The sequence below is a fragment of the Enoplosus armatus genome, chromosome 2 (assembly GCF_043641665.1).
Source record: "Enoplosus armatus isolate fEnoArm2 chromosome 2, fEnoArm2.hap1, whole genome shotgun sequence".
Taxonomy (NCBI): Eukaryota; Metazoa; Chordata; class Actinopteri; order Centrarchiformes; family Enoplosidae; genus Enoplosus; species Enoplosus armatus.
The window spans coordinates 3,231,658-3,250,711 of record NC_092181.1 but is presented as its reverse complement, the minus strand read 5'-3'; the positions used below and the strand labels follow the sequence as shown (position 1 = coordinate 3,250,711).

The window sequence follows — 19,054 nt, the reverse complement described above, 5'->3', positions numbered from 1 at the left end:
TTTTATGTTGAGTGCTGTGTCTGTTAGATTTACATTTGAGCCTGGGGGGACTTTAAAATGTGAGAAACGGTGTAAATCTTGTAAAATAGAATGTGTACCTGGATGCTATTTTCCCTCAAATAAAGAACCCCTCTGTCTAAAATATGTATTTGGGTTGTCATTCTTTTATAACGGTGGAGGAGAACTTGTGCCCGCCCAGTGTTCTTATTGGATGGCAGGTCAGTCACGTGGGGCGATGCGGAAATGGACCATTTTCAGCTGAAAAACAAAACATTCGTGGGTGGTGTTGAGTTATTCAATCTGGACTGACGTTACTCAGGTCTGCTGGAGTGGCTGCATACACTGTACCGTATAACTCGACGGTTATACCCGGGCTTTGGTAAGATGCTGAGCGCCGCCGCCGCGGAGAGGAACAAGGAGCCCATCCTGGCGGTGCTCCGGGAGAGCGTGAACACCGGGAGACCCCTGCAGGCTCTGGAGATCTCCTCCGGTACCGGGCAGCATGTCACACACTTCGCTAAGGCCCTGCGGAATATCGTCTGGCAGCCCTCCGAGTATGACCGCCAGTCTCTTGCCAGGTAAACACAGGTTGTGTGTGTCAGTTACTCGCAATTGAAATTACCGGTGTGCCTTATAAACCGCTTATAAACTCGGGTATTTACGGTATTGATTAATTTCTGCGTAGCAAACTTGAAGAAAGGCATTGGCCATTTAACCCAGGTATTACGGTAGTTAGTGTAACACTACTGATGCAGGACAGGCACACTAACACTGTGCTGCGTGTGTTTTGTTGGGGGACCCCGCATTAACAATAATGTCTTTTGTTCCCATTCTCAGTATAGAAGCGTACAGAGCCCACTACCAGCTGCACAATGTGAAGCCTGCCATCCACCTGGATGCTTCTCTGCCCTATCAGTACTGGGGAGGGATCCAGCCAGAGAGCCTCGATCTGGTAGTCAACATCAACATGATCCACATTTCTCCGATTGCTTGCACAGAGGTAGGAGGACGGCTGATTTTACAGATACTTATACGCACGTAGTGTTGTGATGGGTCTTATCTAACCCAAGGACCTAAGGATCCTACTCAAAACTGGATTACCAACTGGCTAAGCGGGTAACTTCCCCGGGGGGCCCTCAAGACCCCTGAAGGCTTCAGGTTTAATGTGTGGTAATGTGATAAATTACACGTTTGTTTGGTAATACTGTTTGCAATATAAAGTGAAAGGCTTTATCAGCACCTGCATTATTATGTAATGTTGAGGCCTGTGTAGCAGAGGGGCCCCTAGATACAATCAGGTTTTAAGGCCTTTATTATTTAGGTTTAGATTGTGCTTACATGGTGCATATATCTAAACAAATTTGTAATAAATCAACTCACCACAAACTAATTCCAAATAAGGGGTCCTCATCTCTCTTCTTTTTGCTCTGGCCCCCCCTAGTGGGTTAATCCAGCCCTGATCCTACCCACACATACACTATTTGTGGTTTAGATCAGTATTAGGACCAAGACACTGTGGCCACAAGTGGCAGTTGCAGGTGAATGGTGAATCCCAAAACACAATCTAGCAGCAGCATACTTATACAAGAGTCACAAAACCTACTCAGTAAAGTCAATTACTTAGCAATATAGCTTAAGTCAGCTAACATTGGCTAACATTAGCCATCATATACTACTGATCACACCAGACCAAGTATGGCCGTGGCAGCAAGACGTTTGAGTGTATTGGATTGAGCAAGAGTGCGTTTTATTGCCTATAAATTCAGAGAAAGATTGTGTTATTTCTTCTTTCAAAATTGACATAGTCTGCTTTAGGTTTTGTACAGTGATCTATTGACTGGTCGTGGTGTTCATTTTCCATAAAGCGGAAATATTGCAGTGTTTGCCCCCCAGAGTGTATATACAGTATGACCCTTTTGACTCCACAGATAATAGCTGTAAGAAATGCCCCTTTGCAATTTCTTCCTCAGTCTATAAAAGAGACCAAGAACAAAGGGGGCTGGAGCAGTTGTCCCTCCTGCCACCCGTACCGCATGTGATGTGATGTGATGGGTGAAGGTACTAGACCTTAAGACATCACTGTTTTCTTCCAGGGTTTATTCAAAGGGGCGGGAGCAGTGCTGAAGCCGCAAGGTCTTCTACTGACATATGGGGTAAGTGAAAAACCATTTCATGCTGTCATAAACATGCACTTAACCACATTCATGACATGGCATTATCAGATCTAAACATAAAAGTGTGTCATTAAATGCTACATAACATCTTGTGCTATCACCCCCAGCCCTATGCAGTGAATGGTCAGATCACCCCTCAAAGTAATGTTGACTTTGACTACAGCCTGCGGCAGAGGTAAAGTGCTCTGTGTTTTATAAAACCTGGAAGTTATTTCTGTTGTGAAGACATTCGACAGGCAGTTTTTCTCGTCAAAAACAGGCATGAATTTTACTTAAAAGACGTTATTTCCTCATCAGATCAGACATACTGTAGCATCTATTTGCTTTGTATGAGAGACAGCATTGAATACATAATCATGAAGGCTCATTTGTTTTTTTCATCTATATAATAAATAATGCAGGTGTAAAAGATACATAAATGCTCGATATATTTTTTTTATCTTACAGGAACCCAGAGTGGGGACTCAGGGATATCTCCCTCCTCAATTCTACAGCACAAAGAAATGGTTTATTCCTCGAGAAAATAGTAAGTAAAATAGCTAATTTAAGCATCCAGCACCATTTTTATCTTTTGAAATGTAAAAAGATGAGAACCTGAACAATGCAGTTATGGGAGTTGTTGGTTTACTAATGTATGGTTTTAAATGCTTTCTTTGCTAGATGGACATGCCGGCAAACAACAAGTGTCTTCTGTTCAGGAAGGAGAGTCTGGTGTGAAGTGTCCTGTTCCTTTCCTGGATGGTCAAAACGCCTTAATTTACACTTGAAGCTCAGATTCAGTGCCAAATTGTCCCGAACTGTTGATGAATCGTTTCCTCATATTCTAATACACATTGACATTAGATGAGATTGTTTAATCAGAAATGAAACACTGTCATCTATTATACCCTATATTCTTCTGTATTGCACACTTCAGTAAAATGAAGAGGGCTCACATAAATGTTGTCTGTGTACTATATTTCCCTTGATACAGCCACCTACTCTTTTTGTATTTCTTCACACAGTTCGCAGAGACTGTCAGTAAAACGAAGTTAGCAGAAGTGCTTTGCAGAGGGAGACATGTAGAATGTGCTGTCTTGAAATCATACGTAACAACAAAAGAAAACCTATAGAAAACATCTATTGTGTAATGTAAATGACTAATATAAAAGAGCCAAATACAAAGTAAAAATCCAAAAAACACAACATAGAGGTAATATACTGTAGGTGTCTATTTCTTTAGCATCACAAGCTAGGCATTTTTGCATGTTGACCAACTTGTGTGGCTGTTATTCTGCTACTACCTTATTTTTCACAATACAAACATACAGAATACATGTTAAAAGAAAAAAAAATGTTTAAACGTATTTTAAAAAAGCATTTCAGCACTGGTATTAAAGGACTCACAACACATCTGGAATGTAGTACAACCTGTGTTGTAATGAATATATATTGTACATACAACTGATCTCTAATAACTTCATTAACATACAGTATTTAACATATTTCTGTCTTTTGATTTGAAGAGTTGCTATCAGCTTTTCTTGTTGCAGTTCTGATGCTTCAGTGCTAAAGGTAAAGGGCTCAAAAGTCTGAGTCCTGGGATGCTACAATGCCTTGCAGGTCTTTTTAGCCATAACCTCGCGTAGCTTCTTAAGTCTGCGTTCAGTTATGGCTCTGACATAGCTGTCTGATTGGATGATGGCCATGCCGTCCTGCACCACACCCATCACCAGCAAAGGGTTTTCCTCCATGGTGATGTTGGGACAGGGACAGCTCCAGTCTATCTTGGCGATGGTCACCTCTAGGTGCTTGGTGTTAAAGAAAGTCAAGCCCATCTTTTCATCTCTCAGGACCTCTTCCAGGCTAAAGCGGGCTAACCCAGAATCCAGATCCTCCACCAGCTCTGTCAGCCGTCCCACAATAGCAAAGTCACTCCGGCATAAGCTGGGCACCATTTTCCCCTTCACCCGACAGGTCTTACAAGGTTTCTTTTTGGGTTGTGGGCAGTTTGCCTCACACTCCTTCTTGGTGCGGAAGCTGTTGGCATTCCCATGGCAGCCACCATACACAAAGGCTTGGCACTGTTTCATGAGGGAATTCCAGGCCCAACGTGGCTCCCAAGTTTTGCAGGGGCCCTGGACAGCAGGCAGGGAGCAGATGCCCGTTCCCTCTCTCTGACAGGAGGCCTTGCACTCCTCATAAGTCTCAAATCGGTTGCGGCTGTCGTCGCATCCACCGTTGCTGAAAGCCATGCAGGAGCCCAGCTTGCTGTCATAATACCAGTCCACGTGACGCTCACCACTGCACACTCTCAGGTCTACCTCAGCCAGGCAGTCCGCTGGTGAGAATGGCCGCCCCATGGGCATCTCAGGATCTTCAAAGAAATCATCACCAGCCCGGCGGATGACAGACAGCGGGTAGTCTGCATGAAGAACTCCCGCAGGATTCCGTGCGATGCAGGTGTAGATACCTGTATCCCACACCTGCGCATTGTATATGACAAGCTGACCGATGTTGGTGATGACCACGTTGCCATACATCTGGTCAGGCCTCATGACCAGCCGCTCACGCCGTTCACTCTGTTTCTCCCATGTCACATCAGGTCTGGGGGCTCCAATAACGTCACAGTGGAAGCTGACTGTGCCTCCGACGTAGATGGACTGGTGATGAGGGTTGGAGTACAGTGTGGGGGGCATGGGGTCTTCCTGGGAGGTTGTCGGGGTGGGGTTAGCTGTAGTGTCCAGAGGCACTGGGCTGGTGTGGGGCCCGGCTAGGTAGAAGCGGCAGGGGACCACAGTTAAAGTCACCCCACGGATGCAGGCCTCCGCGTCCATGTAGCAGCGGTTGAAATAGGTGAGGCCGTCCGAAGCGCAGGTGAAGTTGGGCTCTTTCTCACACCGGTCCTGGCACTTGCAGATGGGCTGTCCATCCCAGATGTCACAGGTTGCCCCCTGCTGGCTGCAGATGAAGCCCTCACAGGTAGCTGTGGAGACGGGGGCATCACTTCCTTTCCCTCCACCCTGCCCATCTGGCTGGGCAGGGGTGCCATCAGAGAAACGTGCAGCCACACAGCTGTTGAGGCCACACACGTTGGTGCAGCATTTCTCAAAGTCAGCGCAGTCCTGCACACACACACACACACACACACACACAGCATTTATCAGAGCAAATTTAAGTGAACAAAACACAAAATGAACAGATGATTGTTAGTTTAACACTGATGGGGATAACATAAATGACACCACCTCGTCGACGTTGCATTCTCTCTCGCAGGTGCTCTGCGCATCGACCCAGAGGTTGGAATTCAGCTTGTTGGGGCAAAATCCTTCGTGTTCAGCTGTGGATCCTGCCACACTTGCACACAAAGAAAGTTCGGGTAGTTCGCAAACCAAGAGCATCAACAAACACGCACGTATCCATCCGAACACTGGTTTATTAGAGTTGGGTGCATGATGCCAACTTTTATCCTTTATGCATCTGTCCTCGAAAAGTTGTAGAGGGATTTTATACATTATTGCTCTTTTGCATGAGTCTCCCACCGAGTAAATCCATTCCTCCTTTCGGTCTTCAGAGTCGTAAAGAGTCTAATGTCGACTGTCAAACGTGGTGGTCCGTTTTGTGCGTAAACATTGCGGGAATCGGTTTGCTGTGCGCAGAGAGGAGCGCTGTATCAGTCCCAGAGATCAAGACGAGTCCCCATACGCAGGGCCTTCACTGAGCAAAACATATCCCAGAAACGGCTTTAAAAATGCAGCTGGGTATTTGCATGAAATGTTTGCCTGGATAATCTAAACAAAACTCTTGGGAAACAATGGGCAAAACTCTCATTCAGGTCGATTTCCCCCCCCCCGAGCAGCGAAATAAGCGAACGGAGCTGCACAATGAGAGAGAAAGACGCAACATCAGCCTTTCAGAGTGTGAATGGAGGTGGAAAGGGCAGCCCCTCTGACCGCCCCCATGGTCGTCCAGTGTCTGAAACTCTTATGAAGCAGCACCATTCGCCAAGCAACTGGACAAACATTGTAAAAACATCAAAGAAAACGCGGGGCCGTGGTGGCAAGCTGTCCCAACAACCGTGCGCTCGGAGCCACACATTCCGGTGAGAAATCCAACGTGAAATGTGTCCAGACAGAATTTATGGAGGTGTCGTTCATAAATAAGGTAATCAGCCTGTTTTCCCGCTGAGAGCTGTTGTAGTTGTTGGTTAGAACTTCATCTTCGGTTAGAATGACAGATTTCCAGGTGTGTTACGCAATAAAAAAAAACTTTTTCTTGCGCAAATCAAAGAGCAAACTGTAAAAAATAATAATAATAATAATAAAAAAAAAAGTCGCTGGGGCGCGCGGCGGAAAGCGTGACAACCAAACCCGGGGCGTGTCGCGTCATGTCTGGCAAAACATGTTGTTTACGTCCGTCTTGTCTAGACGTCGGTCAATTTACCACCGACCCTCATTCACACGGAGCTCAGAGATGCCTCGGTCAGGTGGGAAGGCGTCAAGCGCCACGTTTTCAATAGTGCGCGACTCATCTTTGTCCCGGCGCAGCTCCCGGGCGATGAGAAGCAGCACCCCGCATCTTTTCACTGGAGGTGACCCCGCAACCTTTGGGTGACTTCTGACCGCGCTGCATTCATGCGCTGCAGCGATGTGCCGGTTATCCAAAAACTGGCCAATACCGAGAGAGCAGCTAATCAATTCAGCACCCCCCCACCGGGTTTTATTGCACTTGTGCACCGGCGGCCCCGGGCTGGACAAAAGGGTACAAAAAATATTCCCACAATTCCCACAATGACCTTGATAGATGTTTGAATGAAAACACAAAGCAGCCGTGTAGTTTTTACCCTTTATTCTGATGACTGTTGTCAATGGAGACAAAATGATAATTAATCCCGCATCCAAACCTTTCCACGCACAGCTCTGATAGCAACAATCATTACCAAAGGTTTACATAATAGTGCTTTAAATGTTCACCCAGGAGTTCTTCCCATTGTACTGGTCCCAATACACCACAGGAACACAGGCGCCAGTAAAAAAAAACATGCACCAATATTGTTTTATGCCCCTGAATGACCTCATCACAGACATACAGCCATGACACTGGGAATGTTGAAGTGGGAATGCAGCACATGTTAATCAGAGGTGGAAAGAAAACTGAAATTATATCAGAATAAAAGTATTTGTATAGATTATTCAATTATTAAAACATTATAATTAATTAGCTCTGATTAAAAAAAAAAAAAAGTTTCTGTGCCCTATCTGAAGTCTTCAAGTTCATCTGACATTACATGGTTCTCGCACTGTTTCCACAATGGAAAAATAAGAATCAAGTAGCGAGAGTGCAAAATACTAAGACAAGAAGCAAGGCTCAATAAAAATATTTCAGTAGCAGATGTACCCGATGACTTTCCACCTCTGATTCCCACAGTCCCACATATTACCACATGGCCACAGAAGAGTAGCAGATGAACATTGTTTTACATTCATAAATACATAGCATATACATAAAAGAAATCCAAAGAGCAATCCAATTCATATATTCCTCTCACCAACGTCCAGTGACTTTACAGATTCAGCACTTTCTGAAGGCAAAACGCCACGACTGAGCAAAGAATCTGCACGTCTGTGTTTGTACAAGGTTTCCCCATCAGCACCAAGCAATGTCTGAATTGCCCCATAATAAATTGATCATGCCGTTTTAAACCAATTTAAGCCGTGATACAACTAAGGATAATAGATTAGGAGACAAAAATGGCCTGAGAAAGTTAACAGATGTTCAAACTAACGACTGATGGAGATGGAGGGTGAATTCATTGGGGCTGGAATTTAGGGGCACAGCAGGAAGTCTTCAAAACAAGACAACTTGGCTCGACTTTGCTGGACAGTTTCAGAGATTAAGTAGTGCTAGACTAAGAATGTGTTCAAATGGATAACTTGGTTTAAATTCTTCTTAAGTCTAGTACTTGTCTGTCTGGGGAAACTAGCCCTGTACTTCTCATGACATTCTATTTAAGCCAGTCTTATTTAATGTGAGTTTTAAATAAGTAGCTCAGCACCCTTGAGATTGAATTTTTGTACGGTGGACAAAAGGCATAAGACACACAAATAAGTTGTACACGAAAGCAGGTCTCCCAAAACATTCAAGACAAAACAAGCATAAAAAGCACAGACCGAAACAACGAGCACATAAAGTATATTTACAACTTCAAGTCCGACTTCAAATACAATAAACAATCCTTTTCCAAATAAAAGCTAGCTAATGTCCCTCCATTCATTTGTAGTGTTAAGAGGTGAGTGGTAATCCTTGATTCACATCTGTTGGTCCCAGGGAAATCTTGTTCTTGTACTTGTTCACAGTGAGCCTCTGTACTAAAGAGTACGGGTAAACGGACATCCACAAGATGGCACCAGCAAGCGTAAAGAGAACAGAAACCAATCCGACCGTCCAAGTTGGGCCGAAGGTCCATCCAAAGGTCAATGTATTATATCCGTTTCTGTTGAAGGCTGCTGGTAGCTCTCTGTGCTCTGCTGTGGCCTCGTGACCTCTTGGAGCAACAACACCTTTAATACCGGCCCTATGGAGGCAACCATTAGTCCGCTCCTTCACTATGAAATCTTACAGTTCCCCTTAGAGGATGACGACGAGTCCTTTGGTGGACTGTGTGGAGGCCTGAAGGACTTTGAGCGTTTGAGACTGTTGGCCTTGCTTCCGCCGCTGCTGCTGCCGCCTGAGGCTGTGCTGTTGGCCACCGAGTAGGAGCGTCCATGCATCATGACTGCGTTCATGCCGTTGGCCATAGAGAAAGACTTGAGGTGGGACTTGATGGCCACAGGGAGGGGCAGTTTGTCAATAAGGTGCACCGGAGTGCAGGAGACGATTGAACGGCAGCACAGATCTTGGAGGCTGAAGACTGTGGAGCAAGAAAAGGAAATATGGATGTTACGACTGGATGTCATGTCAGATACTCCCTTAAGTTTAGCTGCAGGCGTGAGAGATCCACAATACTCTTCAATACATATTTTCAGTGTGTCCATAACCTGTACTATATGGACATCACAAAAAAGTGGAGCCCAAGCTGATGCTTTCCGCCAGACAAAGATTTTCACCCATGCACATTTCTTCTTACTGTTTGCACTATACATGTTGTTTTTGTCTCATGCTGTTATCAATATTTAAGCTTTATTTTGTTAATTATATCCAGTCCCTTCTCACACTCTCCAAACAATGAAGTTGGAAATAGCTTACACTTACACACTTGTTTGTCTAATAGCAAGATATCTCAAAGACAAATGCATAGATTTTAAAGAATTTTAAATAACTAGGTTTTGGCAATTATGTGTAGTTCCATCATGTGACTTTTTTTTTTATTTGATGTACTCTGTGTGTTGCTACATTTTCATACAATTTTGTCAGGGGGAAAAAACACCAGCAAGACAAAAGCTATTTAAACAAACAGTTATACATTGGAATTTCTTTTCAGAGTAAAAAGTGGATTCTTAAGTGCCACTCTGGCATTGTTAAGTACCTTGAAATTGTAACTAAACAACAGATATACATATTTCATTACACTCAAGAGCAGTGTGTCTTTCCAAAAACAATTTCCAGGTTACAGACCTTGCATTGAATGGCATTCACTGGAACTACTTTCTACCAAAAAAATAGTACCAATGAAAACTGTTGACAGTGAGGACTGTAGATTATGCAGAGGAACTGGTGCAGTTTTTCTGGCCATTCACAAAGCTTTTGAGTTTTTCAAATGTAATTCTGAAATGTTTTGAAGAGTACAAATGAGGAGGGGGGCTGACCCTTTTTCTACAATAGAAAAAGAAGCAAACATTCCTAATCTGTCAGAATTGGTATGCAAAAACCATTAACCAACTCACCTCTGTTGGGCCTCCAGAATTTCTCCATCCCGTGCCTCATCAGCACAATGCGTGAAAGTTCTGTGAAGGATTCGATGACGTTGAAGTTGCACAGCGGACTGACCTCAAAGAAAGTCATGCTGTTCTTTTCTGCATAAGCCCTTGCCTGCTCCGTTGGCACCTGCCGCTTGAAAGCCAGGTGAAGCCGGTTGCCCACCAGGATCCTGGGTACACCTGGGGCATGCTGACGGAAATAATGGACACAAAATCTTGGAAACAATATCGTTGCTATATTTTGGTAATGTTACCAAATATTGTATCTCTTAAACTGGATTTCTAGAAGCTATTTTGTGGATGTAGGGATGGAAGGACATTGACACAGGATACACCCCCTTCCCATGCATTTCCTGTTTTTCTTTGTCAACCACAAATGGGTTGAATGGGGTGGGGTTACCTCGTCAATTTCCCGGATCCAGCGGTCAATGCCATCAAATGACCAGACGTTAGTGATGTCATACACGAGCAGGATGCCCTGTGGAATGAAAGCCAAACAAGTTGACATATATACAAAATTACACAAGGAGGGGGAAACACCAGAACTGCTCAAAAGTCCTCACCTGGGCACCACGAGAGTAAGACCTGAAGATGGTGCAGAATCTGCCTTGCCCTGATGTGTCCCTGTTGAAGACAAACACACACAAGCATGTAAGTAGACCAACATGCAATGGGTTTGTTCATTACTGCAGCTATTGTCTTAATAATTCCATGTTGCTACAAACACTTACCATAACTCTAATTTCACTCTTCTCCCATCCAGCAGAATTGTGGTGGTCTTGTAATCAATCCCTGAGATTACACATAATCCACACAAAGTTGGTTAATGATGGTCATTCTAGGCTTTTAAATACATTCTAAACAACCTAACAAAAACAGATACAGTTACTCACCACTGCTGTAGGCATAGGGAGACTCTACTGATCCGTCTTGCAAACTATCCAATATCTCTCCCTTTCCGACATCGCTGTCTCCCACCAAAAGAAATTTCAGGAGATAATCGTAACTCTTGACAGGACTACTCTGGGTCCCCATCATCCCACGCATTGGATCCGTTTCACAGAGAGCTTTATAAGCTCGCCAAACGTCCACTGCTCGGGGCGAGGGACAAGCCAGACGGTCCCCAACAGTGGTAGCTAAAGCTAGGCGAATACCGTTTGACGTTAACGTTAACAAACCAGCTAGCTGGTGCACTACCAACGGTTTACATTAACTCTGATCTTTACAACGCCTAAAAGATAAAATAATTTCCTGATTCGACTGGACTATATAAAACAAACCACTCAGTGTACGTTGCTTGCAGTGAAGGCTGAGTCCAGACACCGTCGATGTAACGTTAATGTTTACATTAATAATCAAAACAACCTTAACTAGCTGTTAGCTGGCTTGTTAGCTAGCCAGCTAACACAAGTGATAAAAGCGCATTCTAGCAAAAACAGTGGATACAAAGTAAAAACGATACTGTTTAGTCCTACATAAAACGATATTCTACCAAACCAAATACGATTGTTTCACTTTGTTTATAAAGAAAAAAGCCAAGTAGGGATATTCAGCTTCCGAGCACAACGTCTAGCCAAGTGGACTGTGTTGGAACTTCCTGGTATTGACATCATTAGCTGCGTCACATCCGGGTATGATTTTAAAAATAAAAGAAACATTTTATATATTTTACTTGTTTGTTAATTGTTAATTCACTTATTTTGTTTGCCTGATTGAAGTTTTCATCCCAAAATCACCCCAGATTTTGGTATGGTAACTTGCCTTAATCGTAAGGCCTTTTGCACCTTTTTATTTGAACTTTATTGTAATTTTACGTCTCAATGTATTTAATAAGTAGCCAAATACTAAAACAAGGTACTTTATTTTATATTTATTAATAATAATAATAATAATAATAATAATAATGATGCAATTGATGTCTTGGTTCTGCCACCCTTATTCTATGTATGATGTACATTTTATTGAAATTTGAGTGGAAATGCTCTGCTGCTGCCTCACACAGAGGGAAAAAAATCAACCCTACACCTATTGAGTAAATTGAATTGACTGATTTCATTTATACTTTTTTCCCCCACGTTATACCATTGGATTGAAATAAATACGGAAATGTCATATTATGATATACTTTACAAACCCACACCGGTGTATGACAGATACAGAGAAAGGTATAGCCTGTTAAGGGAGAGTATTATTGGTCACCTCTCATTGGTGGTTCTTGATTGGCATTTGCAGCAGCTGTGGGAATTCTCTCTTGATGCAGAATACAAAAGCCAGGTGAAATACTACTATCACACACAACCTGTTTAGGCGAGGGGTCAGCCTCAGTGGGACGAAGCTGCTGGAGAGAAAATGGAGCTGATGCATGCTGGGCTTTTGTTATTGCTGTTTTGTTCTGCCTATAGTTATCAGTTTAGAAGTCGGGCTGGGTATGGCCTGTTTGTGGAAGATCCTGAATTAGAATGGGAGAGAATGGAGACAGTGATAGATGAAGAAATGACGCGGGCCCCTGCACCCGAAACCAAATTCTGGAGGAGTGCATCAGGTAGTGGATCTTCAACACCTGAAGCCAAGAAGGTTCCTGAGTATCTGATTGTCTCAGCCTCCAAGGATCAGAAAGAAGTTTTCAAGCCAGAAAAGGGTGCCAGACCCCTCCCTGATTCAGTCAAGGAAATGTTACTTGTGACTGCTGCCCCAGCTCCGGCAACTGGAAGAGCCAGAACAAAGTTGATTGAAATCCTGTGCCATGTTGACAGAATGTATGTAAGAATCAGGAGAGAGGTCTTTAAAAGTAGGGATGCATATAAATATTTGAAACTAGGCAACTGTCCTGTTAACCAAGGTACCAAAGCACATTACTACCTTCTGTACCTTCTGAAAACTAACTGTGGATTCAAGAAAGAGGTTGGTAAAGCTGTTTTCTTCTATCTATCCATCTATCCATCTTCTTTCATTTTGAAAAACTACAGCCAAACACAAATGTTTCTATGTTCCAGAGTAATGTAGATGATATGTCCATTCGCAATATGCTCCACTACAATCCAACTGGTCCAGTTTTAAGGGAAATGCCATTTGATGTTCCCCTGCAGTGTAAATTTCCCAGGTAAGATTTAGATTTTAGCCAGATTGTATGAGTTTTAGGTCTAGGTTATAACAGATTTTGTATCACCTAGCACCATTTAAAACCAAACTTGTACTTTTTTAAATATGTAGATTTAGCAACACTGTCAAGACTACACAGCAATCAATGATGGCTGTTGCAATTGTGCATAAAATGTGTTTTCACTTAACTGTTGCAGGTTTTTTCATTCCTATAAAGTTGGCTTCTATCCTAAACTACAGGGAGGCACAGTTCTCAAAGCACTCCAACCAAAAAGTAGTTTCACCCTTACTCCTCAAGATGGTATGGTTTTTGTTTTTTTTTTTTGGGGGGGGGGGGGGGGGGGGGGGGGTTTGTTTTTGTTTTGTTTTGTTTTGTTTTGTTTTAAATGTGAATTGATTCCTGTTAACATGTGCTGGTATTCTTAACATGCAAAGCTGTTGCGCTGTGCTGTAAATATTGTACAATATCCTTTAAGTCAATTATGTAACATTGTGGAAAATAGTAGGTTAAAATGTTGACAATGAGGGGATATAAGGAAACTAACTAAGCTTGTGGGACAAGGACTACATTGGGACTTCAGCTTCATTTGTGCTAAATTCACACCTGTAATTAACAGAGTTGCATTCAAAATGAATTCAAAGCTGGAGACAAACTCTTTAGTCAAATGTTTATTTACCATTTTTCATGTCGCCATAGGTCTAATCTGTCCTCGTAAGCATTTGAAGGTGTACTAAAGAAAAAAAATACTATATGCAAGCATACAATACTATAGCATGTACTGTAAGTATTCTCAGGAATGAATCGTTACATAGTCTAAGAGCTCAGGCAGGGATCACATTTCCCAACAAACATTTTTCTCTTTTGTAACCTATCACTGAAATGGCTAATGTATGCAGCAGCCCTCTTTAATTTTGTAAGTATCTAAAATTGTCCAGTGACGTCCCTCACTTTGCCACAGCATCAGGGAATGAAATCACTGGTGCCAAAACTTATACCTTGGGCCAGCCAATGTACTTTGAGGCCAAGCGACCTGACAGCACTGCAAGATCTGGAGATCAGAGGATGTACGTCAACAAGTGCTTCATGACAGCCTCCCAAGACGCCAACTCAAATCCTAAATATACAGTCATTGACAACCAAGGGTAAGAACTTTTATCTCGGTATAAGATGGGCATGTCACTTGCTTAGTGACGAACTGGCATATTCTCTTTATTACAGCTGCATGATTGATGGCAAGATGACCGAACAGTCAAAGTTCATCGCTAGTGCCTCAAAGATGGTCCAGAAATTCAGTGTGGGTGCCTTGATTTTCAAGGACAAAGTCTCCACTTCCTCTTCATCACAGGTAGTCAAATGGTAAAGGGATCTATGCTATCGCATAGAAAATGTTTAACACTGAAATCTAATGTCTTTCAGCAACTCTACATGCACTGTGAGATGGCTTTGGGGAAACTTACTCCAACTCAGAGTTCAAAGGCTTGCAATTATGATCCAGCTACTAAAAAGTGAGTTGTATTCATCTGTTTTGTCTATCACAAAGCTTGCCAGCTGGCATTCCAAGGCCTGATAACCTTGTTCATGGTTTAGGTGGAAGGAGCTATACGGTTATGACTCTGTGTGCACCTGCTGTGACTCAACCTGCTCCTCGGCACAGCCTAAGGGTAAGTGTACACATTATGAGGGAAAAGGAAAATCTTGCCGAAACCTGTTGGTATGAAATGCAGTAGCTTTAGACATAATTCTCAACTTTGCACAGTTTAACTTGAGCATCAGTCAATTCATGAAGCATTTTGCTGTCATGTACAGTCAATATTGACAAATCTAAAGTGCTCATCCCTTTGACAACAAGGCAGTCTTTGCAGCATGAGATGACTCGTTACTTAACGCTAGTCTTCCACAAATGAAGGTTTTGGAATTTATCATGTCCCATTTCAACAGCTTCTAGGAACATGATCTCTAGTCACTCTTGGAAGGTCGACTTGAGCAGCAAGGATGGATATGCTGAGGTTGACCATCGGATGAAATCCTTTGATGCTGACACATTCAGTTTGGAGGACCCTGACATGGCAGAGCATAGAGACTTCCTAAACTACTGGGAGCATGATTACTGAATTTTAAATAAAAACATTAAAAAAAATTGAGCACTTTCTCCTACTTCATGATTCTATTGCACAATATGTCATGATCATAACTCATTCATTAATCGGCGTGAAGAGATTGAAACCATAATTAAAATCTAAGTCTTCAAACTTCAGTTCACTTACTCTAGATAATCCTGTATCAGCATGTGTGCATTTGTAAGCATTTCCTGGAAATGCATCACAGCATTTCTGTAGATGCAGTTCTGTACCACAAGGGGATAGAAAAGATTCACAGCCTTCGCTTGAGTCAGTTCAGCAGGAAGTTCAACAACCCTCTGAGTTAAAGGGTTCGCAATAATGTGTTGCAACAGCTTTTTCTCAAGGCTTCTCTCCAGGAAGGCCAGTAAGTCTCGTAGTCTACAAGCCACATGGTTGGGTTTCCACTGTGATGGCTCTTTGGTCAGAAGCAGATGCATTAGTGCAGTTTTGAAGTGAAAATCCTTGAGAGCGCAACTTCCTGACAGTGCCGTCTGTCTTCTGTGCAGGAAATGTGCAATTTCAAGAGTTTGACTGTGGCATGAGTTTTCAGGCAGGCGTTTAGAGATGTGCTCTAAGAGACTATTTTGATAGTTGGTCAGGGAGAGTGTCCAGAAAGTATCCAAGTGGTTTGGGGAGCAAGGAGTAATGAAGAAATGAGCATCAGTGTTGAATTTAACCACAGGATTCATACTGAAGCTGATCTTCCTCCCTGATCTGAATCGAACTACCAGAGCACCTGGAGCATCAATGTAGCGAATGTTCAGCTCAAACTCATACTTGTGTGAAATCAGTGCCCACGCTTGTTTGATAGTGCTCTGAAACCATCTGGTGACCTGTGATTTTGACAGGAACGGGGAGTTCTTCAGGCAAAGAAGGCCATCACAAACATCTGTCACTTTCGTCTTTACTTTCTCAGTCTCACAATGCAGCAGGCAAACCATATCATCCGCATCAGGAGACTGACAGTGGCAGCCGTTTGGGATAGTTTTATTTTCCACCAGTTTTATTTGACCACAGACTTGCACGTCACTCGCCTGGTTGTTCCAGAGCAGACACTGAAAACTATACGGGTCAGGTGGGGTAAAGGGGACGATGATATCACACACATCCACCATCTGAAAGTCCTCAATCACCATACCGCCATTTCTATCACAGACGGTCCTCATGGCCTCCAATAGATCGTTTGCAAACCCCTCCAAAAACTCCACCTCCCTCCGCTTTTCATCAGCTGAGACTTGAATACATTTGGAGTGAAATTGCAGCAGAGTGTCGCTGTCTGGTAGTGGCACTTCAGCAGCGGTGCAGGTCACTTCTTTCTTCATTTGGGAATTTCTCCCTAGGTATTTCCTACAGAAGCGGACCGTGGAAATGATGGAGAATATGTTCCATGCATACCAGAGGTAATCCCTCTCCCAATCAGCGATGGCTGCCCCTGAAGTTTCATTTTCTGATGTCTTGGTGTGACTGTGTGAGAGAGGCGATTCTTGTTCTTTGGAACTGAACACTTCCTTCTCCTCAGGCTTTTCTTGTTGCCCTTGTGTTCTGCTAGGGTCTCTAAAAGAACCATCAAGCTCCAGGTCCAGCTGTAAGTTTCCCTGTTGCTCAAGGTCAATTTGTGACGACGTCGGTGCAGTCTCAGGTTCACTTTTGGAATTCTGTTGCGGATCCAAATTTGCTAGAAAATGTTCCCCTGCTTGTAATTTGTGATCAGCACTGTCTGACATTTGATCTTTTTCAGTAACATGTTGATAAGACTGGTTTTGTTCCTTGGGAACATCATCCTGAGGCCCTCTATTGTCAGTATACGTCATTTCCTCACTGACAGGTGCCATTTCGTGATCCAGTTTTCCCTCTCCTCTCAGCAGCATCTCTTCATGCTTTTGCATGCCCGCTGTGGTGATATCATTCCATTCCTCAACCCTGGGGTCATCCCTTGGGTATGTTACAAGACCCAGAGCCACCACCAGAACTCGCAGCAGAGTATCTTGCATCGTCAATACTGTCTGTGAAAAAGTCAAACAGCATAAAGAATTGTTACAAATCATTTCAGTGATTTTGAAGTGCATTAGTGTTCTATGAAATATTAAAAACTAGACATTGAATAAAAATCCTTGCAATTATATGTACAAATACTTCTGAGAATAACTATACTATATGAGAAATATTCCTGCTACTTCCTCGATGGCCTGGAAGCATCCTCTTTACTCGTTTCTGTGATTACGTTATATATCAAATGTAATTTATTTCTGCACATATGATCAGAGGAGAAGAACAAGAATACGCACCAAAAGAAGTGAAGAATTATCTCAATATTGCAACGTACTGGTAACGTGTGAATAGGTGCAAAGGAGGAAGCAAGAGACTAACCTTGCACAGCAACTCAGTGATCTCTTCCTATTTTAGATGCAGATGTAGGTTGTCTTTCGTGACTTATTTCCTGTACACCCTGCCCATGTGCTCTGCTGACATTTTCCTGTGCAATACACAGAAGAAAACAGATAGCACAGACTTCCTGTAAGATTAACTGCATATTCAGAATAGGCTAAAGTGAACCATTTACTCTGAGTCACTGAATGAACAGTGTAAATGTATTGTATTACATTATGAAGGACCAAGCATTAGGCCACATACTATTGTTAAAACAAAAACTGTGTGCAAAATGGTTTGTCTACAAATATGAGAGTAAGCCCCTGCCTTTTATCCCCTTGTGGGCTTCTAACTGGTTTGTCGAGCTCTGCCTCGTTCACTGGGTGCAGTTGAGTTCAAAGGGCTATGTGTAATAAATCACTTGGAGATTTATCAATTATCATATTTTGCATGCCATAAGCTATTTTCCCTCGATTTGGAAGTGGAAACAGATTCAACTTTCACCTCTTGGACAACAACCAAATTTTCCAGCCAAAGCCACAGATATTTGAATGGTTGGAGACCATGTTTGCATGTCTGGATTGTTATGGCTACGGCTGAACAACACTGCACCCCTGAAGGTTCAGGTAACTTTAAGTTAACACAATCACATACTACATTCATATAAGTAAGAGAGAATATGAATATGAAGTGTGAAAAGACTGACTTGAAGTGTTTTCTGAGCAATGCAACAGGTTTACTTTCGAGAAAGTCTGTGTTGAACGAGAATCTTTTGTTATGTCACACTGGACACAGGTGCCTGTGAAGGGAGGGGTGTGATGACGGGCTTTGAACGTCAGCTCCGAAAGTTCGAGACATACCTCTCAGTCGGTCAGAGCTACGATGTCCGATAAGTATAAAAAGAACTGTTAGTTACAGTTATTTACGACGGACATTGTCATTACCTGAATTTCTCCTTTCATTTAGTTCATCCACTCCATCCATAGAAAACAGGTAAGTGTGTGTGTGTGTGTGTGTGTGTGTGTGTGTGTGTGTGTGTGACTTTCTGATCAATATCTACGGATGCCTGACTTTGTATTATCTCTATCTCAACTTGATGAAATAGGGATATTTCTGCATGAAAGCTGGTTTAGAATAAGAGTCATGAGCATATGAGATTTTGGTGCGACCGTCTATTAAGGCACCCTTTATAAAGGGTTTATAATGGCTTTATTAATAGTTAAATAATTTACTAATGCTTTATAGAACAGTAATAAGAGATTAGTAAGAATAACTTTTGGGTTATGAAAAATCTCACTGGCTGTTGAGCTGCAGAGCATCTCGAGCAAAATGTATTAATATTAACAGATTGGGTTATTGTAAGCATGCTTTATTAATGAGTTATTAACATTTGACTTA

At 42.7% G+C, this 19,054-nt stretch overlaps 5 protein-coding genes across 7 annotated transcripts; 2 read left to right on the top strand and 3 right to left on the bottom strand.

Annotated features, from left to right (window-relative positions):
• The first annotated feature begins 253 nt into the window (after window positions 1-253).
• mettl26 (methyltransferase like 26) lies at window positions 254-3,130 on the top strand. 2 transcript variants are annotated; one of them, XM_070921669.1, is made up of 6 exons: window positions 254-578; window positions 838-1,000; window positions 2,094-2,153; window positions 2,282-2,349; window positions 2,622-2,700; window positions 2,835-3,129. In XM_070921669.1, the coding sequence occupies exons 1-6, from the start codon at window positions 385-387 to the stop codon at window positions 2,889-2,891; spliced, it is 621 nt and encodes a 206-aa protein (XP_070777770.1). In that variant the 5' UTR covers window positions 254-384; the 3' UTR covers window positions 2,892-3,129. The 2 variants fall into 2 exon arrangements, with proteins under 2 accessions (XP_070777770.1, XP_070777777.1); XM_070921676.1 differs by lacking the exons at window positions 838-1,000; window positions 2,094-2,153; window positions 2,282-2,349 and having other exon boundaries at window positions 2,835-3,130.
• A 630-nt stretch (window positions 3,131-3,760) lies between these two features.
• On the bottom strand, window positions 3,761-5,668 carry wfikkn1 (WAP, follistatin/kazal, immunoglobulin, kunitz and netrin domain containing 1). The gene is made up of 2 exons (XM_070924551.1): window positions 5,402-5,668; window positions 3,761-5,278 (listed from the first exon to the last, which is right to left on the bottom strand). Exons 1-2 carry the CDS (start codon window positions 5,666-5,668, stop codon window positions 3,761-3,763), a joined length of 1,785 nt encoding a protein of 594 aa, XP_070780652.1.
• Window positions 5,669-6,986: 1,318 nt separating this feature from the next.
• On the bottom strand, window positions 6,987-11,116 carry LOC139295307 (ras-related protein Rab-40C-like). Of its 2 annotated transcripts, none has more exons than XM_070917480.1 (6): window positions 10,963-11,116; window positions 10,801-10,861; window positions 10,633-10,693; window positions 10,470-10,547; window positions 10,037-10,259; window positions 6,987-9,063 (listed from the first exon to the last, which is right to left on the bottom strand). In XM_070917480.1, exons 1-6 carry the CDS (start codon window positions 11,114-11,116, stop codon window positions 8,759-8,761), a joined length of 882 nt encoding a protein of 293 aa, XP_070773581.1. In that variant the 3' UTR covers window positions 6,987-8,758. The 2 variants fall into 2 exon arrangements, with proteins under 2 accessions (XP_070773581.1, XP_070773589.1); XM_070917488.1 differs by having other exon boundaries at window positions 10,037-10,202; window positions 10,963-11,104.
• Window positions 11,117-12,418: 1,302 nt separating this feature from the next.
• zp3c (zona pellucida glycoprotein 3c) lies at window positions 12,419-15,280 on the top strand. Its single transcript, XM_070925216.1, has 8 exons — window positions 12,419-12,970; window positions 13,063-13,169; window positions 13,366-13,469; window positions 14,128-14,311; window positions 14,388-14,514; window positions 14,586-14,674; window positions 14,757-14,830; window positions 15,108-15,280. Exons 1-8 carry the CDS (start codon window positions 12,419-12,421, stop codon window positions 15,278-15,280), a joined length of 1,410 nt encoding a protein of 469 aa, XP_070781317.1.
• Window positions 15,281-15,429: 149 nt separating this feature from the next.
• On the bottom strand, window positions 15,430-17,280 carry LOC139303050 (inositol 1,4,5-trisphosphate receptor-interacting protein). The gene has a single exon (XM_070926751.1). The coding sequence runs from the start codon at window positions 17,278-17,280 to the stop codon at window positions 15,430-15,432; it is 1,851 nt and encodes a 616-aa protein (XP_070782852.1).
• Between the last annotated feature and the right edge of the window lie 1,774 nt (window positions 17,281-19,054).